General features: G+C 30.0%; 2 protein-coding genes and 1 long non-coding RNA gene across 10 annotated transcripts in view; 2 read left to right on the top strand and 1 right to left on the bottom strand.

Annotated features, from left to right (window-relative positions):
* Positions 1 to 379: 379 nt before the first annotated feature.
* Positions 380 to 6062, top strand: LOC142319257 (INO80 complex subunit C). Of its 5 annotated transcripts, none has more exons than XM_075356308.1 (2): positions 380 to 403; positions 5487 to 6062. In XM_075356308.1, exon 2 carries the CDS (start codon positions 5497 to 5499, stop codon positions 5944 to 5946), a length of 450 nt encoding a protein of 149 aa, XP_075212423.1. In that variant the 5' UTR covers positions 380 to 403; positions 5487 to 5496; the 3' UTR covers positions 5947 to 6062. The 5 variants fall into 5 exon arrangements, with proteins under 5 accessions (XP_075212423.1, XP_075212421.1, XP_075212420.1 ...); XM_075356306.1 differs by lacking the exon at positions 380 to 403 and adding an exon at positions 893 to 1146 and having other exon boundaries at positions 5482 to 6062; XM_075356305.1 differs by lacking the exon at positions 380 to 403 and adding an exon at positions 913 to 1146.
* Positions 6063 to 9105: 3043 nt separating this feature from the next.
* LOC142319259 (COP9 signalosome complex subunit 9) lies at positions 9106 to 23478 on the bottom strand. The gene is made up of 3 exons (XM_075356310.1): positions 23241 to 23478; positions 20337 to 20409; positions 9106 to 9317 (listed from the first exon to the last, which is right to left on the bottom strand). Exons 1-3 carry the CDS (start codon positions 23307 to 23309, stop codon positions 9280 to 9282), a joined length of 180 nt encoding a protein of 59 aa, XP_075212425.1. The 5' UTR covers positions 23310 to 23478; the 3' UTR covers positions 9106 to 9279.
* Positions 23479 to 23521: 43 nt separating this feature from the next.
* The window catches only part of LOC142319260 (uncharacterized), a 64877-nt gene continuing 61708 nt past the window's right edge, over positions 23522 to 26690 (top strand). For all 4 annotated transcript variants that reach the window (XR_012755151.1, XR_012755148.1, XR_012755149.1 and 1 more), the window contains exon 1: positions 23522 to 23776. This is a non-coding gene — a long non-coding RNA (uncharacterized LOC142319260). The remainder of the gene's footprint in view (positions 23777 to 26690) is intronic.

Below are 26690 nucleotides of genomic sequence, written 5' to 3'. Positions count from 1 at the left end.
TTCTTTCTCTATGGATACGTGAAGGATAAGGTGTTTATCCCATCAATGCCGCACGATATCGCTGAGCTAAAGGATCGCATAATTAATGCAATCAATTCCATCCAAAATGACATGTAAAAACGAGTTTGGCAAGAGTTAGACTTTCGTGTTGATGTGTGCCGTGTCACCAGAGCAGCACATATTGAACATTTAATTTATAGATTTTAACAAAAACTTTTGAGTCCCTGCATCACCTCGTACAACTTTCATTTAGGTAAGTGAAATACTTTCTTTGTACTGAATTTTCGTAACTCCTAAGAACATTATGAAACGCTCTTTATAATAAGTTTAACAAAACTCTTTATAAGTAGATTTTAACAAAAACTTTTGAGTCCCTGCATCACCTCGTACAACTTTCATTTAGGTAAGTGAAATACTTTCTTTGTACTGAATTTTCGTAACTCCTAAGAACATTATGAAACGCTCTTTATAATAAGTTATAATAATAACGTACAATAATAACAATAAAAAATGAAAAAATCAGAAGGTAGTAGTGAAATAAGATTTTTATGTACTTTTAAAAATGTGTGTATGTAATTTAAAAGAAGTACAAGGAAGTAATGTACACATTAGAGTTTTATAAAGAACCAAATTCAATAAGTTACATGCTCCGGAGAGAGAGGAAAGTTATGTAGTTTATCTTAGGAAAAAAATAACCTATGTTTTTTTAAAAACATAGTTATAGTTGGTTGAGTTATTAATATTTTACACAAGTTATTAATAAACTAAATACATAATTGAAGATTTTTATAAATATTCGTCATTAAACAGTCATCTTTTTTCAGATGAGATAAGCTTCTTCAGAGAATAATAAAGACAGGCGCCAGGTGTAATTTATTAACTAGTTATGCTAGGTGTTAAATTAACATTAATAATTTAGTATTCCTAAACTACTTATGAAGATTTAGTTAATAAAATTAATTCGAAACATATGTACGGTATTTAGAAGGCTTGTGTTATATTTTTCACGCAATAATTGTCTGTTTGGTGTACAGTGTTTCAATAGATGTTATTTTCGCTGTAATTCACGTTTAAAAATCTATGAATTTATTCCTTAATCTTTATAGTTGTTTTTTGAGGGTTGTACAGATAAAGATTGGAAATTATGTAAGTAAAAATGTTAATAATAATGTGGTAAAGAATTTTTAAACGACATTACCCAAAATTGAGTTAGTTTTTCATTTGTAAAAATGTTATACATTTGAGATTATTAATCCTTTAGTGCTTTGTCTAAAATAGCATCCAAATAACCATGTCGGTTTTACGGTATTATTGTGTATTTGCTTATTCTTTAATGAAAAATAAATAATTTTGAGGTTATGTCAGTGTTATGGTTTTTCTTGGGAATATATTAATGAAAAGTAGTTGGTTAAAATCGAATTGAAGTTGTATATAATTATAAATATTGTGACGTGAAAACTAAACGTCATCAGTTTTGTCTTCAATACCATCAAGGCAGCAATTTTATATGGAATTGAAATTTTGTTTTAAAATTTTCAGAGGTATTTTTTTTTTTGTTAAAGGGTTTTCTGTTGTAGCATACCTAATAATACATTATACATAGAGAGTGGAGTTATATTGATTCTGCTGGATACTCTGAAAAGCCACATTAATTACATATTTGAAATTTTAAGGTTAGCAAATGGAAAATTTCAGAGTTAAAAATTTATACAGTGGAAGGCTGAATGTAACTGTTTAACCTTTTTTTGTGGGGGGGGAGGATTCTTTGTTTATAAAGATTGCGGTGGATATTAGAGCAAAATGGGTTCACTGTGCTTGTAGGGATGCTGTTTGATAATTTATACTATAGGTGAAGTTAAGTTTAATAGTTTTATAATAAAAATTGTAGATATTTTAAAACAAGGGTTGTGGTCTATTGGATCTAAATTACAGACTGCATAGGGAAGAGCATAATTATATGTACAACAGTAGAGAAAGTTATTTATTTTTGGGGCAATGTAAGATCTGCAGGAAATTAGATGAATCTGATTTGGGAAACTGTGTAATCGGTTAATACTATGTAAACTATGGTCAGTTAATACCTACTGGAAAATTTTATTTAATTATGTAAATATGAAAGAAAAAATTATTTATGGATTGTGAGTGCTTAAGCACTCACAATCCCACAAAAATTTAAGATTTATATTTAATTAATTTTATTTAAGATTTATATTTCCCACAAAATGTTAAGATTTGTTTTTCCTGACTCATAATGTTATACTACTGCCATTTACCCTGCAAAATATTTTTAGGAATTTGTCTTTACAGTGCTTAGCCAACAATGGTATAAGGCTTAGATTTACGTTTCTTTGCTTCATCAAATTTCTTTACATCATCCAAAATTAGCAAAGCTTGTTTTAAGCATTTCACATTACCTAACCATCTATTCATGCAGTATTTTAAGGAAATTTATTATTTCCTGTGATTGTGGTAAATTCAACACACCACACTGGGCTATCATTAAACAAGAAGTAAAGATCTCTTAAAAAGGTACGAATATTCCATTTGACTGATTCAGTCCCTGTTTTCATGACTCCATTTACAACATGTAAACCACAAACACCAATATTTTCCAAATCCTTTTGTTCAGGGCATTCCTCTATCAGCTGATCATTGAACATTTTTAGAAAGCTTAAATTTACATTTAGTCCATCCATAGATATTAGTAATATTTTATTTTTATCTAGAGGGGGAGACCACCTTCTATGAAACCATTGAGATGTTGAACAATGAACTTTACCAAACTGTTATAACACCTTGCTCATACTTCAGTATCAAAAAATTGTACAAATAAATCCATTTGACCCCCTTGTAAAATTTTATTTAATGCATCAAAAACAAACCTTACCACATAATTAACACAAGAATGCAGCTGATTTTACGGAATACCATCAAAGTACGATGCAAGGCCATGATTGATGACATAAGAATATTTAGTAGCTTTGAGCTGGAATTTTGACACTGTGCAATCAGGAAATATAATTTTAAAAGTTGTAACATATCTTCACATGAACTTTTATAACATTGAGAGCCCACATAATCTCCACCTTAGAAACATAGTCTTTGTAACAAAAAGAAGTCATTTTGTGTAAAGGAAGTCTTGAATTTAAATGTATCATTTGCTGCTGAAATGTTAAAAAACGTTTTTTAAAGGCTGAGAATTCCTTATCTTAATTATTTCATTATGCTGCATTTATTTATTGTGTGAAGTCACTGCCTTTCGGCCTGTTTTGGCCAGTCCAAAATGTATTTTACACACATCACAAAAAGCATGATACGCAATCTTTACTTCTTAACAAACTGAATTCTGGGTGTAAGCTTATATCTAACCTCTGATCATTAAACATAGTCTTTTTAGATGTCATTTAAAAGCAATTATTTACCTAAAATACAAAGAAAAAATGAGAGAAATTCCAAGAAAACTGTTAACAACCTTTAAATTTTTCAATGGTAACTTTTTGTTAAAATTTCATCAGTGAAAAAATTAACGGCAATTTTGAATATTCCTCCTTTAATGTAAAAAAAATAATTAGGGAATGTAAGAACAGTTAATGTTAATGGCTGCTTGATGTACATAATTGCAATGTGCTGGGCAATGGGGTGTCACCACTTCCCAATGCTGGGAAATTGTATCGAATATATTTTGGCATTACCATAACTTTTACAAATACTTTTTTAATTATTAAGTGTATTATTAAGTTTTATTACAAAAATGGAATTATGTGAAATTTTTTTACTTTTCCTGACCTAAGTTTACTTTTCGTGGCGTTTCCTGCCTGTGGGAACCATGTTAAGCTAGCTTACAAAGAACTTAACAGAGTTTGTGCTCCATATTGGCTAAGTCCAGCCAAAGGTTACTTTTGTTACATTAATAACGTAGTCCATATTATCAGCTGAAATCAGAATTAGCTCTTTGTTTAAAACAGTTGGTTGTGTTAAGGTAAGGTTTATAATAAATATTCAAACGTAATTAATATAATTTTTTTTTGTTACTATTATTTCTCTAACTTAATTATTCAAGTACATGCTATTTTTCATTGATTAAAAAAAAGTTTTTATTTTTTTTATGGCTGTGAAATTCCAATAAAGTACTATATTTATGGATTGTGCATGCTACAGATAGAGTAAATAAGCATGGTTTGATTGCTTACAGGTATTACTTTTGTCATTAAGAGTGAACAGAGTAAAGTTTTGCTTGTCTCTTACTTTGGCGAATGGTTTTAAGTTCATTATTAAGGCTAACTGTATTTAGTAATAATTAAAATTTAATATAAATGAGTATTACATTAATTCTTATTTGTTGTTTAGACTGACTACTTTATTTTTGGTGGGTAGGTGTATGTGGTTTTCAGTAAACTGTCTACTACTATGGTAGATGCCCTTTAGGTCATGCCCCTTATGTGTTGAGTAAATATTTCATTTTAGTTTCAGTTGTTTGATGTTATAATTCTGTAACATTGTTATTTTCTCTTTTGTTGCAGCATTTTAATTGTACTTATTGTTTGAGAATAAAGCACACTATTTGTTATGGTTTAAGTGTTTATGTTGCATTCAACCTTAATTGTAAAAGTTTGTTTCACGATGTGATCTGAGAATTGCTGAGTTGGTGGAAGTGCAATCGTTTTATATTAAGAGCATTCTTTAGAGATGATTGTAGACCTACTTGCATAATCTGACTTTGCTTCGCCAAAATACAGTCTTAAACATGATTTATCCAAATGATTTGCACAGTTGTTTGTACTCAGAAAACGTAAAATAAAGCAGAAAAGTTTATTATTCAACAAAATAAAACACTTTTAACCAATCTGTACACATTACTATCTAAATAATAACTGTACATTATTGTTTTATAAAATTGTAAAATAAAAATATTATTTTTGCCAAGCACACATTTTTTTCTGACACTGAAGGTCAGGAACAGGACCTTTTCTGTTAAGAGCATTTGTGTTTGTTAGAATAATGTAAATGCGCCTAGGTATAAGCTGGAATGACATCATTGTTGCATATTGCTGGTAACACTGCAGTGACTGTCTTGATAGCCACGACTTGGTGGCTCCAGATTATTATAAAAACAATAACGATTCAGTATTTGATTATTTATTGTGTTATTGCTTATTTGAATTATTTTTTTTTACAAATTTGTATTTTTAACTTTCTTTCATAATAAACACACTATATAATAATAATCAATGTTCACTTTATAGAAATAAACATCCATAAAAGAATTATAAAAAATAATTGAGAAAATAAGAATAGTAATAGGAAAATGCAAATGCTGCCGGCCACTTGACGGAAAAGATCCCAAGAACAGAGTATAGAATTGAGTCTGTATATTTTTTCATTTATTTTTTATTAACGATGTGTACTCAAATTTTTAAGCTTCCTTCTATTTTGAACTTGTGTAAAAAAACATTATAATACAGGAGTTTTTTTCTGTTTGAGGGTAGGTAAACCGAAATGGTAAAGAGGAAAGCAAATACAGTTCAGGTTAATGAAGGAGATGATGGAAATAGTGTTGTGAGTTCAACTGTGTCTAGCCCTGTACCACCTGATGAAGAAGTTGTTAAAGAAGAGAAGAAACTAATTTTTAAGGATCCACAATTCCAACATACTAGTAAATCAAATAATAAGAAAAAAGCTTGGCGTTCATTGAAACAGATCATTGCTCAAGAGCGCGCATTACCGTGGCCTCAAGACCATGTTCACTATTCTTCAATAAATGCTCCTCCTTCATTTAAACCTCCAAAGAAATATTCAGATATATCTGGGCTGCCAGCCAAGTACACTGATCCTCAGACTAAACTTCTTTATGCTATGGCAGATGAATTTTCTACTGTTCGAAGTTTACCTAGTGATATTATTTCTGGTTATCTTACATTACGAGGAGCTAATAATCCTATTGGTTAAGAAGTAGGTTCTTAAATTACATTATCAGTTTGTTTTATTTTAATTCTGCTCAATTACTATGTTTTTACAATGCTGATTAAGTGCCTGACAAATAAAATGTTTCTGTTAATAATTTATTTATTTCCCACATTTATATATTTCACTTTTCATCAATCTATTTTTTTTCAGTAAGAATAACATTTACCATAAACAATGCTTATCTAAAAAAAAAAATATAAAATCTAATAAATATGTAATTTATAAATTGTAATTTATATATTACAATTATAAATTATAAATTTATATATATTACAATTTATAAATTGTAATAAACATTCAATTTTGACAGTGTGAACTTTCAACGTGTAATATAAAATATAATTAAATGATTAATTAATAATATTATAGAATATTCAAAAAATTTACTCCTTACTAGTGAAAATAGAAGTTTGTACAGACTACTTCCACATCAGTGTTGTCAACACCAGATTAATTTACAAGTTGTGAAAAATCTGATTTAATTAAATTTACATGTTTGAAAAATCTGATCACAATCTATTCAAAGAATGATTTAATGAATTACTAAAAGTATTAAGCGAAAAATAATGTATTAATAATCCTTGAAGAATAAGCATATCTTTCATAAATCTTCAAGTTCTGTAAAAGTTGAATTCAAAATTAGTATTAAGATATATATAGCTACAGATATACCAGAAAACCTAAATTGTAAAGGTTAAAAAAAAAGACACAATTGCTGTTTTACTAAATAACTTTTAAATGTATGGGATACAGGTTTTTCATTTAGTTTTGAAGATTTTTTCATCCAGATTGTGGGCTTCATTGATATACATTTATTACAAATCTCTGAAGCTTTATATATTTGTAGATCTGGTAGTATTACTTCAGTAAGCTTCAGTTCATCAATAGTTCTTGGATGATGTTTGTAGACCAAAGTTATTAGACAGCTCCAGTAAAAGAATTGTGGTATTTGCAGGCAACACCAGTATATAAGAGTCACATGTCTTTCACAGTTTACATTGTTCAGTCTTGCTCACATGTGAGCAGTTTGTGTATGGTTTCATCACAGTAAGGCTACTGTGATGAAACCATACATCTGGATTTTCACGTTTGATGAACTTCTATAACAAAAGGTTCTGTAGCATCTCAGCATACCAACCAGAGTTTATTGTTACCATTAGACCTCACTCTTTAAAAACGTAAGGCTATAATTACCAAAATTTATCTTAATTGGTGACTTGACTATATAAAGATCTTCACAAGCTGTTGATGGTTATTTTTGGCCCAGTAATCGAAATTCAGCTTATGTATAAAGCCAGACAAATGAAAGTGAGCTTTATCACTCACATTATTTAGAACATTATTTGGATGAAAGTTTTGAAGGATATCTCTATGAAACTCATGCAGAACAGCACTTGCATAAAAATGTTGAAGGATATCTTCATAAAATGCTTAGCTAGTTTCTATTAACGCTCATTAAATTCCTGAACTAAATTTTATATGGATGGAATTTTAAGATCGGTGTGTAATCATATCATTTAATCAGGACAATCCTGAAGAAGACGTATATTTGTGCTTTAGATCTGGGAAATTCAAAATGGACTGCTTTGAAATCTTCCTGATGGTTTTATTTGTAGTTCAAAACCTGTAGTTTTTCAAAAATACAGCAGTAAGGGTTTTCAATCCAAAAAAGCAATTGCTTTATCAAGTGTAATATGGATGCAAAATGTTCTGCACTGTCTGTTATTATAGAGTTTATTTAATTGAGATGAACTTCTAGGAAAACCAAATTTTTATTTTCTTTAATTTTGTTTTACCAGTTTTAATAATGATTACATTTTGGCATTTTAATTTTCAAATTTCAAAAATTACATAGTTTTTTGATTGTTATGGATTATGTCCTTATCCACTGCTATGAAATAATAAATCATTGAATTTTTATTCTAAAGCTCAGTAACTACAAAGCCAATCATTTTAAGAGTGATCTCTTTGTTTAACACTCAACAGGCAATGCGTTTACAAATCTTCAGAACCTAATCATATGAAATTAAACTGATAGTACAACTGAAAATATACAAAATCATCTGTATATAAGATTTGTTTATCATTCGAGAAGACATTTGAAATTATGATTGTATGTTTAAAAAAAAAATAATATAAATAGTATATTTAGCACATTATAATAAGTCTTGCACTCTGTTTCAATAATCACGTATTATTTACTAAACTAATAAAATACTTAGTAATATTCACTTAGGTTTGTAGTTTTACAGAAACAAGAATGCACAATCACATCCATGAAGGATCTTTCGTAGTATAAAGCTAAACAAGATTATTGCACATATTTGCAATACTTTTATTTGCAAGACACTTTTATTTGCACATATTAATACTGACTTCTTTTGCACTAAATATTTTTATTATTATTTTAATATTTTTTCTTCATTTATTGAATATAGATATTCAGTTGGTGCATAGAAGTCGGTTGGTAATTTTGTTTAGTTTTATACTCTGAAAGATCCTTCATATATATATATATATATATTTGTATTAATATAAAATAATTTAATTCCTTAATAAAATAATAATTGCATGGAACTCTGATAATATTTTTTTATTGAAGTTTGGTCAATCAGCTTTTTAATGATGGAAATTATTAAAGAGAAAAATCTATCTGTGCATTCAGTTTAAAAGAAAATACCATAATCAGTGCAGAGACACATGTGTTGACTTGTTGCAAGTAAATGATCTGGTAAGCTGTATGGTAAGTCCAAGTAAACCAGCCAGGAGGTAGATCCTGTCTTCCGGAACTCTTAACTCTTAAAAGTATGATTATAAAATCATTTTACTTAGTAACTTTTATTATTATATGAATTACTGCATTTCATCTGTACCCACATTTTCATATTTTTAAAAACACAGATTCTCATACTAAAATTCTTTTGGAAGAAAATTCTGTTTACTGAACTCTCAATGTTAGTAGAATTATTGTTCAAATTAAATCTTTTTTATAAATAATTAAAATATACAGAATGTCACAGTGATATTTAAATCATTGCTGCAACTGAATATGCCTGAGATGATTACTTTTAATTTTTTTAAATAACAAATTTTCAAAAAAATATAAAAAATCAGTATGCAAGCAAAAAAAGCACCAACAAATTTACAGTTAAAAAGTTAAGAACAAGAATAAATTATAATTTTATTAAAAAAAGAAAAGAAACGTGCGTGTACAAATAAATTTTAACACAATTTCTCATTGTTGATGAAATGAAAAACTGAAGGAACATTTTTAATCAAATAAGATTTCTATAAATAAATTTCTCTCAATGTATGTCACTGAAGGTCATCATCATCAAAAAGGTCATCAAAATCTGCAAAAAAAAATAAATAAAATATGAGATAACTTATATGGCATAATACATTATCATCAATAATAAAGTAAAAATCACTTGCTGCTTAATTTTCTTTAAAAAATGATTACATTAGCGCTTTTGCAGTATGCTTGCTTTATCAGATGTATTAAAACTTAAGAATTTAAAAAAGAAAGATGCTCTTAATTACAATCTATATATCCACAATTAATTCTACATACACTTGTTTACCATAAATGTTTTTATTAGATTCATTATTAGTAGTTTTTTAATTTCTTATTACTTTTTGGTGCTTTTTTACAGTTTTATTTGGGTATTAATTTTTTTGTTAAAATTATTAATGATTTTTTTTTACTGTATCCATTTTCAAATGCCACAATTTAATGCATTTTTAATATTCTCTCAGTGTATTATTAAGCTCTGTTTATCATATTATTGTAAGTGGTCGTTTTTTGATGGAGTGGATGGATGGAGAAAGTTATTTATAGTTACCGGTAAACTTGATTTTCTGTATACCCCTAATTTTAATTTTTCTTTATCCTTTTCAAATTATTTTTTTACCTTTTAAAAATTACAAATAAAAAAAAATTAATATATAACAGCCTTTTCAGTAACATAATAAACATTTACAGTAAACAGAATAGAATAAAAAATAACTTAAATAATAAATTCAAAAATTTTTAAAACTAAAATTAAAGAAAATAATCCTATGATAATAAAAGTTGATAAGTGAATGTTCCAATTATTATACATGAAAATCAATACAATATAAAAGATTTCTCATTTAAAAAAAATAATTGTAAAAATGAATGATTTAACACTAAATGCAGAAGTTATTAAAACATTGAATAATCATAAAAAATTAATAGAATTAAAAAAATATATTAACAATCCATTATGACCTAAATTTTCAGGTCTTTTACCTTCAGACCAGTTATCAATTACATAAAATTTTTTTTAGAAAATTTACAAATGCCTTCTTTAAAAATAACATCAAACTTATTAACACACACACATCAAAAATAGTATTAAAGCTATAAAAAAAATTAGATAACAATGTATTGGTTTCATATGATGTAAACATAAATTCCACTAAAAGGGATTTAAGTATTATAAAAAAATTATTACATGAAAATAATGTAAACAATTTTAATCAAATATAACAATATAACCTTAATACAATACAATACAATAGACAACAAATTTAAACCTTTTTTTTATGTTGATGAAAATAGCTGTGTTTAAAGTATTTTGTAGCCCTAAATTCAAAAGTGATATGCAAAATACTTAACAAATTACTGTAACAATGCAGGATTTGAATAAAATACGACATATTTTTGCAATTGTATATTAGCAGTAGTCGCCCATCATAGATGGATCTCTCATTGTTCCTGTATTGTGTTTCCATTGTCCTGATGAAATCTCCTCGTTCTTCATTTACTGCATCCAAATTTTCCAGAAAAGATTCAAATGGGAGTGCAAAAAATGGATTTTTAAGAGTATGCGAAGTCCTAGTAATTCTCAGGCTTTAAAGAGTTCATTTATGAGGGTTTATAGTTCTTATCCTTCTTATTACCCAGAATTCCCTTAAATACACTTACAAAACAGGTCCAAGCTGCCAATTCTTTGTCATTTAGTTTTTCTTTTAAAAGGGGATCACTTAAAATTTTCCTTATTTGAGGTTATTAAAAATGCCTTCTTTTAGTTTTGTATCACAACTGGTAAAATATTTTTTTTTAGGTACTTGAAATCATTACCTTCTTTGTTCATAGCTTTAACAAAGTTTTTCATTAGTCAAAACTTAATATTGAGAGGTGGCAGAAGCACCTTTTTTAAATCAATGAGGAGAGCATACTTTATATTTAAAGTACCTTGTTCAAAAGAAGTTCTATGAGGCCAGTGTTTCTTATTGAAATGTTTTTGTGTTGCCAGACTATCCCATAGGCATAACAAACAATACTTTGTAACCCCCCCCCCCCTCAAGTATGTTACTATTCATATTTAACTTCATTTGGTACAAATATATTCATTATGATATATTTAGTACAATAGCCATGGTATAGATTTCTTTCACTGTCACTGAATAAGCTAAAGGAATTGATGGTTTTTCGTTTCCATTATGAAGTTAAGACTGCTTTTATGGTATATGTTCCATATTAAGTTCATTCATTAAATCATAACAGACACATAATGAACCTTCCATTTTATAAAAACTTGAAAATGTTATAGTCCATTTTTGGTAAAGTGAAACACTTGTGTTATTATCTATTGTAGTAGTCTGGAACCAAGAAGTTCAGCTTTTTGTTTTAAGAAACCCAGGTCATGTACCAAATCATTTAGATTGTATTTGAGTTATTAAATGAGGCTCACTGGTGATTGGTAAAAATGTAGTCACTACTAGTGGTTTCAGGGAGTTAATCAGATCCTAATTCAAGACTGCCCAAGTTTTAAAGGCAGGATTGACACCGGTAATTCATGGCCATGAGGAATGAGCCTTAGTGCTGAAGACAAATTTGGGTACTCAATTCTGCTCATTTGCTTTTTGAATATCCCTCTAATTTATTAATGCTGCATGGTCTGACTATGTAAGTGAAACCTATTGTGTTCTTACACAATAGGAACACCAAACAACAGATCGTTTCTTGCCATGATCCACTGCACTAGATTTATGTGACAACTCGCAGAGAAAACATGAAGAACCCAATGTTTATCTGGATCTCCAAATTGGCACTTAAAATATAAAAAGTAAACTTTTTTGACTTCCTGAGATGTAAATGTAGTTGTGACTTTAAAGTAAATCTTCCACATACATAAAACTTTTCCACTGGATTTTTGCACTGAAAGACAATCAACTCTATACAAGACACAATCAAACTAAACTTTAAAGAAACATAAATGAATCTTTAAAGGCTCATAGAATGCACTGGGAATACCCAGTAAAGCCACCTAGAAACAATTCCAGATAATTCAAAACAGGTACTAGGTAATGGGACATGGTAGGGCATTTCTGTGAATAGATATTTTAATAACGAGTAAAGTGAAACACAAAAAGAGCATTTTCATTATTTTTACAAAAAGTATGTCAACCAATGTAATTATTGTACGTGTAATAATGAATTTTACTAACAAGAAGGTTTACAAATGGTGTCGCAATTATGTAAAATTTTATCAGAGAAATTTTTACCATACATGGAAGCAGTTATTATCTAATATTAGACATATTCACAACATAAAACTTTGGATTAGATATGTAAGAGGTTTGTTCAGAAAATAACCAAACATTTTTAATTACGCACCAATGGAAATATTTAGTGATGTACAGTTGGCAGCATTGTGTTCCGCATAACCTTCTTTGTAACCATATGTTCTTAGATTTTTGATGTCGCATTTAGTTTTCAAGTTATTATTATTTGCGTGCAATGTGTTTAAATGTTAGTAGCAATTTTCAGGAGCAACAATACAACATAAAATTTTGCGTGCAACTTTCACAGAAACATTTCAACTTTTGAAACAATCTTGCGGAGACGATGCTCTGGGTTGTACGCAATGTTACAAATGGTTTTCACGATTTGAAACTGGTTGTCAGTCAATTGAAGATGATCCTCGACCAGGACCTTCAACTTCAACTGATGACATCCATATTCAGAAAATCAACAACCTGGTGTGTGTAAATTGCCGATGACAGTCAGAGAACTTTGAGAAGATGTTAGCATCTCAATTGGATCATGCTATGACATTTGGCTGAAAAATTGAACATGCATTGAGTTGCAGCAAAGTTTATTCCTAGTTTGATGACCAAATAGCAGAGAGAACACAGTGAACATTGTTGGCAACTTCTTGAACAAGCCAATGATGAATTCATGCAAAGGATCATAATGGTAGACGAAAAAACATGGTTACATCTACAACATTGAGACTAGAGTTTTTGTTTCCTTTTGAAACAAATGGACCATGCATACTATCGGCACTTTACAAGGGTTACGTGAAAAAATTCACAAAAAGAGACTAGAGTTATGGCAAAACAACTCAAGGTTCCTTCACCAAAAAAAAGCGCGTGCACACTCAGCTTTGTCAATTCGTTAGTTTTGTGCCAAAAATTAGATGACTGTCTGTCCTCCCACAGCCTCCCTACTTGCCAGATCTGGCTCCTTGAGATTTTTTTCTTATTTTTGAAATTAAAATCAGTGAAGACAGTATGCCGTTTTGAGAATATTGATGACATTCAAGCAAATTTGTCACGAACCTTAACAGCCATTTCAAGCAAAGCTATGCAGGACTGCTTCACAGAGCGGAAATACCACTGGGAAAAGTGCGTGAATAGGGAAGGGGAGCACTTTGAAGGGGACAAGGACCAATAATCTGTAAAATTAATATAAAAGATTAAAAAAAAATTTGGTTATTTTCTGAACAGACCTCGTAGATATGATTTTAATTTAATAAGTAAATTAGGAACAAATAATTCTTGGTTAACAACATTAAATAATAATATTACAAATTTTCTTGACATAAATATTAAAAAGGATGAAAAAAAATTAAATTTAGTAACACAGAGGAAACCAATTTTACCAATAACTACAAATAACCTCTCCATCCACTTCATAAAAAAAAATTGTCAGTTATAGTAATATGATAAACAGAACTACACTGATGATGTATAATACAAAAAAAAATAATAGAATTTAATTAAACGTATAGCATTTGAAATTCGATACAATAATAAATAATTTAACAAATAGATTATTATACAAATACATCAGTGAAAAATTTTCTACTCTTATAGTTATAATAATAATGCATTTCACTTTGCATTAGTCATTTCTGTGGGATATAATTTGGTGAATTTTGTTAAAACTATCAACCATCACCAATATACCTTTAATTGTATGTTCTATAGTTGAAAAGTCAAAACATGAACTTTTCAGTCTCTTCTCTTGTCTACAATACCACACGTCCAATATCACAAAATTATTCATTCTTTAGCCAAACACGATTTTCAAATCTTTTATGTAACTCCATTCTACTTAAAGACTTAAAAAAAAAATTTGACAAATCTCATACATTAGATCAATTGAAAAATGCAAATGTTCTGGCCATTGATGAAATCATTCTGAAAATTTACCATGAAGTTTACAGGTTATAATTTATTTATGAAATACAAAGTAATAGCACAGTGACACAATGTCAACAGTACTCTGCAGAGATGCCAAGACACAGTTTACAGTCTGTTGTGTAAGAGTAAATATACAGGCAAATGTGTACTCTTGAACAGACTCAGGCTGACCACTCCTGAGATGTGTGGTTAATTGAAACCCAACCACCAAAGAACACTCTCAGTCTAGAGTTCAAATCCATATAAAAGCAATCTAAAAGGACTGGTATCTCAGAACTCTTGACTTCGAAAATCAGCTGATTTTGCAATGACAAGTTTAACCATTAGACTAATCCAGGAGGTTAGTCTAGTTGTAATAATCTACACATTATATCATCACTTAACTTATATGTATTCAAAATCATTTGTACTTTTCGAGACCACTTTAAAAATTTTTGAATTACCTTTAAAAGTATCTAATAATTACACAATCTCACTCACAGACAGATGATTCACCAAAATGGCACTGATATGACCACTGACAATGAATTCAATGGCGCTGCAACAACCCACTAACTGCTACATCCAGTGACAAAGACAGAGGGATGCTGATGTTAATGAAGGTTAACATCCGTTGACTGCTGCTGGCATCATCAAAGAAGAAAACTGCTGTACCTGTTACAGTCTGAGAATCTCCTCAATCATAGTCTGCATGGTCTAATGTAGTATGTCCTGCATTGAATTTTGCAATATATTCATGAACTGTTGTGGTAAATCCATTGATGCATTTGAAGCTGTGCTGGTACTAGTTTGTTTAATTTACAGAATATTTTTAATTACACATCTGGTGCCAGTTGCTTATCTGCTTCATTTGTTGACAATATAATTGCAGCTGCTTCTGTACTATATGCAGCTCAAAACTCTCCATTCTTGAATCCAAACTCCATCTGGATCTGCTCGCTTCAATTTCTGCACTAATTGTTTTGTTACCACCACAAAGATTTTTCCATTATACTTCTTAATTCGTTCACAGAGAAGTTTACTGCCATTGTTATATTATGTCACACAAACAACAATAGATTCAGGTTATAATCAATGAATAAGTCAAGTATAAAAACAGGTATGTGTAAACAAATAACAGTACCAACCTAGCAATGATTATGTTTATGTTTATTTATTATCCAGTTCTGACACACTTCTGAACTGTACGATGGCAAAATCAAGGATGACAGCGGTGTAATCTGTCAACAATTTATTCAATGTATAGCATTACTCAGCATGTAAGCAATACAACTACGGTGCCAAAAAAAGAAACCGTCAAAATCCAAAAAAGATTTCCTCAAAATCAACTAAAAACAATGGAAACATACACTCAAAAGTACAATTCTCAAAAACTTTACATTTTAAAAAACAGAACAAAAGGATACAATCCAACAAATCCCTCTTTCAAAAAGATAATGGAAAAGTTACCTTCAAAAACAAAGAATGTTGCCAACTGCTCACCAATTACTTTGAAAAGCTTTTAAACTGTGAAAAACCGAAAAAACTTAATATACTACCACTAATTAATAATCTCTTCCAGATTCAAAATCACCTACCTAATAAAGAAAAAATTAAAAATAATTATTTTTGTGATTTCTTCCTTATTAAGTGTTTCATAATAAGATCTGATAAGGCGCTTCCTTTTTAGACCTTTAATTATAATTAAAGATCTAAAAAACAATAATCCTATGGAAATGAAACTCATTAAACTCCAGTAAAAACTAAAAAAATCTTGAGGAGGATTCAGAAAGATATGAAAAATTCAGAAAATTCCTAAAGAATGGAAATTGGCATTAATTCAGCCACTTCATAAAAAAGGGAAAACTCAAAACATTAATTGCTGAGAAATATCTTTAATACGTCCTATATAAAATTTTACCAAAAGCCATACTAAACAGAATAGAAGAAAAAAAAATCCCTTTTAGCATGCCGGAAGGCAAAGGTAGATTTCACTGGTGCTAAGTAGGAGATAAAAAAGATTTCTACCTTAAAGTTAAGAAAAATTAAAATTTACTCGGCAAAGGTTGCATGTAAAAAAAAAGAAAGAGTTTCACATGTTTAGCATATGACAAGCCCCATCTTCTAACAATTCCAGCAACATTTTGGTTATCCCTTGCCATAAGGGTTGGTCATATAAAAAATTGTTACAGACAAGTTTTAGGTATGTTTAAAGGGCTAAGACCACTTTAAACCGATTCGATACTGTGCCCATTAAGGAAGGTATGATTTTTTTTTGTTTTCAAAACCCCATTTTTTCCACCTTCTGGGCTAATGGTTGGTGATATCAAACGAATTTACTTAAATACATTTTAGGTCCTTATCCAAAGAATAGCAGCACTTTAAATGAGTTCAATATTTTACTTAATAAGAAAGTTATAGCGATATTTTGTTTTTTTAAAAAAGCCCCCCCCCCCATTTCCACCCCCCGGTCTGATTTTGCCCATTAACGAACTTGATCGAGATTTTGGGTCGTTATGTTTGATGTATAAGTTTGAAAGTGATTGATGCAAAATTACAGCAGTTATTATCAGGTCCACAAGAAAGTTTAATATATATATAAATAAATGTATATATAAATGTTTGAACTGATGGTGGTTTTGAGGTCAGGGGGATGTGAAACGTGAAGATATGTCAAAATTTTCCAGAAGTCAAATCATGGTACCCATTACAACAGGTAGTTTTCTTATGAAATCTACCTAATAGATCAAATATTAGGATTGTATCAAGCTGGCTTCATTAAATGAAGATCCAGAATAAAACAAATTTTCTCTCCAAAGTATAATTAGGTACAATAATCTAAATGCAAAACCATTGATAATGACACATCACTATAATTGTAATAAATATCAATATACAAAGGGGTCTAAAAAAATGTAATCACTGTTTGTAATTAAATAATATCTAAATAAAAAGACTACACTCACTAAAATAATCTAATGTGTAGTGTAATGTAAGGTATTACAATTTTCGTCGTAGGTGGAGCTGGCAATTTATGTTGCACATGCACAGGTGGTTAGTAGTGGAACAAGCCAGTCATATTAGCCAGTGCAGCAGAAAACAGAAGAGTAGCAACAATGGCCAAGGTTCACTTATCATTTGTTGAACGCAAGGCTGTACTGAAGTGGTACTGGGAGTACAAGAACATTCACGAGGTACAACAGTAGTGGCAGAGAGAGTTTGAGACACCGCCACTAACATATTGAACAATTGCCCACAACTGCAATAAATTCAAAGCTGATGGAACTGTTAAAGATGTGCACAAGATCCGGCATATCATGAACAGCTACAAAACCAGCATCCAGTGCTGTGGTGTTGCAACAATTCACCCGATCACCGCAAAAATCAGTGAACCAGCAAAGTGGAAAGTGTACATTCCAAGACTGCTATAGGAGATGAATGACGACCCAGATCAAAGCATAAAGCACTGTGAATGGTTTCAGCACATGGCTGGTAAGAATGACCAATTTGCAGGGAAGTTTGTATGGTCTGATGAGGCACAATTCAAACTTAACAGTACTGTAAACTGCCACAATTGTGTCTACTGGGCTCCTGAAAATCCTCATGCTCATATGAACAGGGCAGTGAATTTACCAGGGGTTGCTGTGTGATGTGGTCTATCAGTTTGATTGGTCTCTTCGAGGATACTGTAACTGGTGAGGCGTATCTTGATATGCTTCAAACAGGGATTTTGCCTGCCATCCAAAACCTATATGGTGATAAACATTTTACATGCAACAAGATGACTGCCTCACTACCATCAAGATATCAGGTTTTACCTCGATAAAACTCTACCCAGATGGTGGATGGGTTGAAGAGGTGCTGTTGAGTACCCATCTCGGTCTCCTGATTTGATATCTTTGGACTTCTACCTCTGGGGGACCGTCAAGAATGACAAGTATCGACAAAAACCAGCAACAATCGATGAGCTATGTGAAAAAATTGTAGTCGTATGCTGGCATTATGCCAGATACACTAACAGCCATAGTTTGGTGCTATGGGCATTATATAAAAGCTGTTGGTGGTCAATTTGAACATATATCATAACCCTCTCTGTGTCAAAAATTGTCATGTCAAGTCAAATTTTTCATGGGAAGTGGAAACTAGCAAACAGCAAGTGCATTTTTTTGGACTCCTTTGTATAAAACACTTATCAATATTTTACAGACATCTTTTCAGAAATAAAATTTATGGGTGACCTCTTTGGATCCTTCAAAATCAAGATCAGTCAGGCAATGGGACAGAATTTAACCAATTTTCTAATTCTGTCCTATGAAAAGTAACAAGAGAATTAAAATTTAAAGAACTAGAAATACAATCAGGAATCAAACTAGGGCCAAAAATGAAAGGAACTCAGATTGACTACTTAGCCTTTGTAGGTGACACTGTACATTGTACTTTTCTCAGATGTAGAAACTGCAACTAAACAAATCAAAATCCTGGCTGATGTAGCTGGAAAAAACAAAATTCACGAACAGAATCAAAGAAGACACTGTAACTACATATGGGAAAATTAAAAGAACCAACAAATTTATCTTTGAAAATGGATTACACTAAATGATTCTGAGATATGAGCAGTACAGGATAGATCCAGAAAAATGTTAACAGCTTTTAAATAGATCCTTAAAAAATAAAACTCAAAACTGCTCTAAATATAAAAATAGCATTAGAATACAAAGTCAAACAGCAGAATGTTTAACCTTTAGTAAAAAAAAACTTAATTGAAGACCTATAAATGAAAGAAAGAAAACTATAAAGGAAAATCCTAGGACCCAAGTAAGTAAACAATAACTCTGAATTTCTTTGATCAAAGAACTTTACAGAAAGTTTTAAAAACTACAAATGACTTCAAAATAAGAAGAATAAAATTTTACAGTCTCATATCTACAGAATAAAGGAAGATAGAATTGCAGAAACCATCCTTTACGTTTTTGAAAGTAGGAAACAAAAACAGATTGGTTTAAGGAATATAAACATTCATCTAATATAGAAATACACAAGCAAGATATTTTCAGGACAAAGACAGAAAACTGAAGGAATTCCAGAATAAATCAACAATAAAATGGACAAAGTGAAGAAAACAAGAACGTAGTAAAAGGATAAAAATCAACTAGGGAAAAAATAAAACTATCGAAAATGAAGTAATTTTGTTTACATACATCCCACAATGGTATCGTGGGAAAAATGAGCAAAAAACATTTCAAACTACACTTAAAAGCATACAAAAAGACTTCGGTTTATCTCTTTCACTATCCTAATGACTTAAATTATTATGTTGCATTACATAATTTGATTGCATTAATACAAAAACAATTATGTTTTTCATGTGTTATGAGAATAGATGGGAAATGAAAAAACAAAACAATTAGAGCATATGGCAAAAAAATTAGATGTAGCAGATTCATGAAGAAGGATTTTCCATAACTTGAAAAAGATTAAATTATAACTATCAAATGTACAAAAAAAAACACAGTGTAATGATGCAAAATGCAGGTAAAAATATGAGTAAGTATAAAAAAGATAACAATTTATGTAAATATAAAAAGACAATTTATGGAGTATTCCTTTCAACTCAGATTCAGGTCCCAATCTCCATATAATATATGCAGTTACTAATTTTTGTATTAACCAAACTATACACGAGTATTTGTAACACCTTTATCAATTGAAAATAAATATTTACACAAGAATATCATTTTTACAACTACAGACTTTTCAAATCAGTTACCAGGTCATTAAAGGATATTTGTACATGATGACTATCTTCTTTTTGGTAATTATTTATTTTAGTTATCTTTATTGTGCATGGGCCAAGCAAACACATATTCACTGTATTTTTAATGGAAGTAATACATAATAAAATGAAACAAGTACATTAATAAAACACATACCATTAAAAAAATCAGCATGAACAGCTTTATCATTCGCAGCTAGATCCATTAACAGACCACAAGAACCACCTGCCTATAAAAAAAAAAGTTTGTTTATTAAATTAATTCAAGAAAAATATAAATTATAAAAAACATTTACCAAAACAATTATATAGTTTTATATATAATTATATATAAATACCTATACTAGCGCCCACTATTTCATTCTCCAGTGGGGATCTTTATTAATGGTTTATAATCCATTTTAATGATTCCAAATGTCACAGCATACTAGGGATGGATACAGATTTTGTTGAGGAAATGTCTAGTAAGATACTTCTTTTTTTTTTGAAGAAAAACAAGTCTGTTGCATTATATATTTAAGCTGTTCAGTGTAAAATCATTGATCAGGTATGTGTAGCTCCCATCCTGAATAGAAGTACTCTGATCTTGATCTCCCGAGGAACTATGGGTACTGACAACCTGAAGAGGCTTTGAAGCACTCTTTGGGTAGGTTCGTTTGTCTCATTTTATGGTCTGTATGGGTAGATCATATAATTCTTTCAACCCGCTTCTTTTTACTTCACCCATAATCATTAACTGTTGATTCTTTTTAAAGCTCTTGTTCATAATGAGTTCAACATAGTATACAATCAGCCTGTTTTCTTATTAGAAGATATATATTTTTAACAAGAAACTTTTTTCAAGTATTATGTTAAAATAAAGCTTTTTATAAATTACTACTGGATAGATATAAGTAAATGTATTTCAAGGCAAGTCAAAAATCAGATGGTTAACTGTAATTTGCTGCATCATTTTTTATGTAATGATAGTTTGAGTCATTTCGGTATGTTATTTACATCATACTAATTTCAGTTTTTCATTTATCAAAATTGGATAATTCATTCTGTGAATAACAATTAAACAGAAAAATTTTTACAATTTCATCTTTTTTTTTGTGGTCAGATAAGTAGTTTAGTTTTTATCTGGAAAGACTATCTGTATAAAGTAAATGTAATTAAATTTCAGTCTACTAATTTATGGAAATGCATTTATTTTATTTATCCTATGGTTTTACACAAAAACCCATTATTTCAATTTTATTAAAATTTACAAAATTTATTCACTAAGAAAAAAAAATTAAACCTCTTTCACTTTTGATGTTTTGTAATAAAATTTCAACTTGAATAAAAATATAGGCTGAAACAACTTTGTAAGTTTTCTTGTTCATTTCACATAATGGGAGAATAAGATAATAACCCTCCCTAATAGGGAATAAGGAATATAACCATCTTTTTGGGACTGTCTTTATTTTTTCAGCTAAGAATTCATTATTCCAAAAAAATTTAGCACTGAACATTTGAACTAATGGGTTTAAAACAATTATTTGTACATTTCTGAAATTTAAATAGTGGTTCTTATGTCCACCTCATCTTGTGGGAATTGTTATTTTATGAATATTGCTAGGAATGTATTTTAATGAAATATTTCAAGGGAGGAAGCATCAATAGACAAAATATAAAATTGAATAGTTTAAATAAAAGTTTGAATAGCTTTTTACAAACAATTTTTTGGAATTTTGACGATGGTTCCCTTGGTTAACATAAGATCAGTTCCTGGTGGAATTCAAACATACCTTTACAATTTCAGCAATGGCTTAATTTTATTTATTATTTGATAATTAGTATAGTTGTAATGGTCTTTTTTAGTAATTCTTTGAGCAAAGACATTGACAGGTGAAGAAATTATGCAAAGCCATTTTTTGTTAACTGCACTTTTTGTATGATAAATAATGCTGTCAATCTTAAGTGTTACACAAAATAAGTACAAAATATTCTCTTGTCAATAGAGAAATCTTATTTTTGAAATGCAATTTCTTACGTGAACTTAGTATCTTTAAAAATAAGCTCAAAATTCAAGACGGTTATTACATTTTTTCAAGATGTGAATACATTAAACTGTAAAAGAACTACAAACCTAGTACATAAAGTAAAAAACCTACTGTAAACCAGTTATCATGTTCAGGCTACTTATACTTAGCCTCTTTGATTGGACTCATATATTGAAATTAAAAAAATATATTGAAAATCTCATTTGGGTAAATTAATTTATATAAAAAAAAAATACAACAGGTTATATGATTTTGGCATCAAATTCAAATCTGCAGAAAGTTTATCATAAAATTTTCTAATTTAACCAGCTTAAACACCCAGTAAAAATTTGCATCATGAGCCCTTCATAACCAAGCAGACCCATATTTAAAATAAAATCTTCAGTCAACTGTAAAATCTGTAGCAATATAGTCTGAATTAGGGAAGGGGCAATTCTAGTAATACTTATCAGTTACTAAAGTTAAGACTAAACATCTTAAGAGTATATCCACAGCTTTCACATAATATTATTTCAACTTTCTTCTCTGTGAAAAATAGTTAATATTTTATCCAGCAACTCCAGTTGTCACTGGAGACTGGATATCTAAACACATAATATTAATTAAGAAAATAAATAAATTCAATTTTCTGTAACATCTTAATTCAACACAGTATTTTAAACAGTTTCTCATCCTGTTATTAATTAGATTTCTCCTATTTAACCACATCTTTTATAAAAAGATATAACTGTCTCCACTCCTGTCTTGTAGTCCTAAAAATGTTACTGGAATTGGTAAACAGTATAATTATTTTAAAGATAAAACCTTCCATATTAAGTTTCGTTCAATAACGTTTTGTATTTAATTTACACTTTTTTAACAACAAAAAAACCTACTTTTGAACTGTTACATTTAATACAGATTAGCAATGTCTGTTCATGGAAATATAAGTTATATTTTAATATCACTGGGGAAGATTAAGAACGAGATGTAATAAATTATTTATAAAGTGATAAATGATTATGAATATGGAATTGCAATTTAAAAATTCTAACCTCTTCCAAGTCCATGTATGGACCTGCACCTTCTGGAAACATTTCATCCGCTACTAATGTAGGCTTCATTGTTAATTCAATGCTTAGCCAAGGAGAAGCTTCCACTTTTTCTAATTTGGGTTCAATTTTGCCGTAATTACTCAAAACTAATTGAAGAACGGCTAATTGACTTCGTAAAACTCACACCTCTGTCACTTTTCATAACCATCGACACCGTAAACATCAGTCGATTGATAACGATCGCAGTATTCAGGTGATGAAACTATCGATTAATCAGCTGCTATAAAAAGTTGCCTAACCTACGTATTGGGCAGTACGGATTGAATACTAACTAGATCGTGGATACCGGTGTTCTTTGGTGATTGGGATTTAATTAACCATTTAATCAGTGGTTAATTTGAGAGTTAGAGGAGGAAACTGACATCTATCCTGTGTACACACCAAACGAGGACTTGTGACTTCTTAAAAAAATTAAAATTTTGACTGATCCACACAAGGATCAAAATCATTCAGTGTTTACTACAAAAAAATAAAAAGTGAGTTTGGTACATATTCACATTCTTCATATTAAAGAGATTCATAATTTACAACTTTTTTCAATCTAAACATACATTCTTTCATTTTAAAACTCACAACGAAATTAAAGTATCAATCAAAAAAATGTTTCCTTCAAATACTCAGAAGTACCTAAAATGTCACAGCTGACTTTCAGCTGTGCACTAGTAGTAAAATACACCAGCCTAATAAATAACAAAAGATTGGTTTTGTTTCTTGGTGTTCAGTATAATCTATTGTGATCTGTGTGATTTTGTAAGTTTGTTTTAAAATAAATGTATTTTGTGATGGAGGAAACGGTAAATGACTGTGGAACAAGAAAGAGGCAGGTAACTGGTAAAATAGTCTAAAATAAGGAGATATTCAATACCGTCAGGTTCAAATTTGTACATTCCACGTAAACAAACATTCAAATAAAAAATTATCGTGTTCTAAAGTTAGGCCTTGAGATGTTAAAAAGTTAAGAGACAGACTCTATAAAGTTTCTGACAAAAGCGATAATATTCTATTATCTTGTCATTCATTGTTGCAAAAAATATAATTTGACATATAATAACCAAATAAAAACAAATCAAAACTATGAGCTCACAGCATACTTTTGTGCTTCTTACTTTATTATATCTGATACTGATGAAAAGATCTCTGTTTGTAAAAATAACTTTTTAGGTATAATTAAATTAATAATAATTTAATTTAATTTAATTTAAATTTTTGAATAATTTAATTAATAATTTCAATCTTGCTTCTTGAATGGAGGTAAAAATGATCGTTTTGAAAAACTGGTTTGGTTTTCTCATCACCTCCAGCAGGTGTGCTACTTCTTAACTGTAGCTCCCAAAAAAGGATAACCTTGTGAGTTTTCAAGTTTGACTCTTGAGATCTTGGCACCCCTTCTTGATAGATACCTAATTCACAACTTGAATTTACTATTACTAAGGATTTACAAACAAAATTAATTTTTGCTTACTTTTGTGAGGAACCTCTTAGAAATCACTAGTGCTAATTGTCCAATTTTGTTAAAAAGGTGTATGCTGGAGAAGCTGTTGAAGGAAAAAGAGGGGGAAGAAAAAATACCATTTGAGTATAACAAAAAAATAAAAATTAAAGAGTTCATCAATACCTTAATAAGTTTAGTTTTCTAAATTTTAGAAAGTCACTATAATCATAGAAAATCAGTGTCTATATTTGCATTGAACGTTAAGCATTAGAAAGCTTCATGAAATCTAATAAAAAGTGCAAAGAAAATGGGTTCAATGTTCAGGTGAATATTTGTGAATGACTACAAAGTAGGCTTCAGATCACCTGTGAGTAATGTTTGTAGTGCATGCTCATTTTTGGACCCGAAGATAAAAAAATTTCAGCTTCTGTAGAGCGAGTAAATGTTATGAATGAAAAATGAATCCGTAAGCTAAGAGCAAATGAAACAATATGAGCATTTTTCTTTTCTTAAAAACGAATTAGATGAATTAGCAGTTAGTTTATGCTTCAACTTGCAACAAATTCAACAATTTCCCACAACAAACATTCAAGATGCTAATTTCTTGAGGCACTTTTGGAATACAAAATTTAAAAAATACAAAACTCCAATCTTTAGTCTCACTTTGTTAACAGTGATTAAAAGGGATTTCTAAAATGTGTTTTCATTCAATTTTTTAATTGACATTTGTGCTGAATTATTTTGAGTTTCTAATCAACATGCTAGAAAAATCCAGTAGGTTAGGAAATCTGTATTTATTCTACTTACCCTTAGAGTTGGTTGAAAAGAAAATCACAGTTTTATTCAGATATTGTTTGAGTTATTTTCAATGTGAATTTTGGCTAAAATGACAGATTTATTGCAAAATATATGGGAAATGCAAAATACCCAAACAATTTCAGCTCAACTCTTTTGTTAAATAGTTTAAAGTAAATCTTGAGATATGTTTTCAAAGAATGTTGGTGTTATCATTTGAATAATTTAATTAATAATTTCAATCTTGCTTCTTGAATGGAGGTAAAAATGATCGTTTTGAAAAACTGGTTTGGTTTTCTCATCATCTCCAGCAGGTGTGCTACTTCTTAACTGTAGCTCCCAAAAAAGGATAACCTTGTGAGTTTTCAAGTTTGACTCTTGAGATCTTGGCACCCCTTCTTGATAGATACCTAATTCGCAACTTGAATTTACTATTACTAAGGATTTACAAACAAAATTAATTTTTGCTTACTTTTGTGAGAACCTCTTAGAAATCACTAGTGCTAAATTTCAGATGTCTAGCTAATGGAAGGACGAGTAAGTCAGCGAGTGCTTTCTTTTTAATCTGATTTGTCTTTTAATCACCCTGAAAGTCAAGTAAAAAATAATATTTATTCATATGGGAAGTGTTTATTCCTTCACCTCTTTAAGAAAAAGTGCTGGCAGGATTCAAGTTTTCACCTCTTCTTCAATCCTTTTTAATCTTTATACAGTATGCCTTTTCATTCTTTGTTAGTAGTGTAAAAATGCCGGTTCTGGGACAAGCGTCATCAATGACGTTCCCCTCTCTGACGTCACACACCCCCGCCCATCACCATCACCCTCTGACGTCACGATCACGTGATCAAAAAAATATCACGTGACTATCATGCGGTGATCACGTGATCCAAAAAAAACATTTCGCGGGAAAAAATGCTGATAAAGCACGCACGGTGCACGTGATCGCTTGTTGGGGCGGGGGAAAACCGCCGGATAGATGATGACCTCGCACTAACCTTGTTTACCAGTTCGAAAGTCGTCAACCGATAAGGCATTTGCGTCACGATAACCGTCGCATATAAATACCCGCCAAAGTTTTAACGGATTCATACCACGTTTTGGAATACTGTGTGCTGTGTTACGTAATTCTGTGTCACGTTATTTTTTCGCTATTAGATTTGCGT

Source organism: Lycorma delicatula, chromosome 2 (assembly GCF_047948215.1).
Source record: "Lycorma delicatula isolate Av1 chromosome 2, ASM4794821v1, whole genome shotgun sequence".
NCBI classification, from domain to species: domain Eukaryota; kingdom Metazoa; phylum Arthropoda; class Insecta; order Hemiptera; family Fulgoridae; genus Lycorma; species Lycorma delicatula.
Note: the sequence above shows the minus strand (reverse complement) of the source record. Positions and strands in the feature narration are given on the sequence as shown.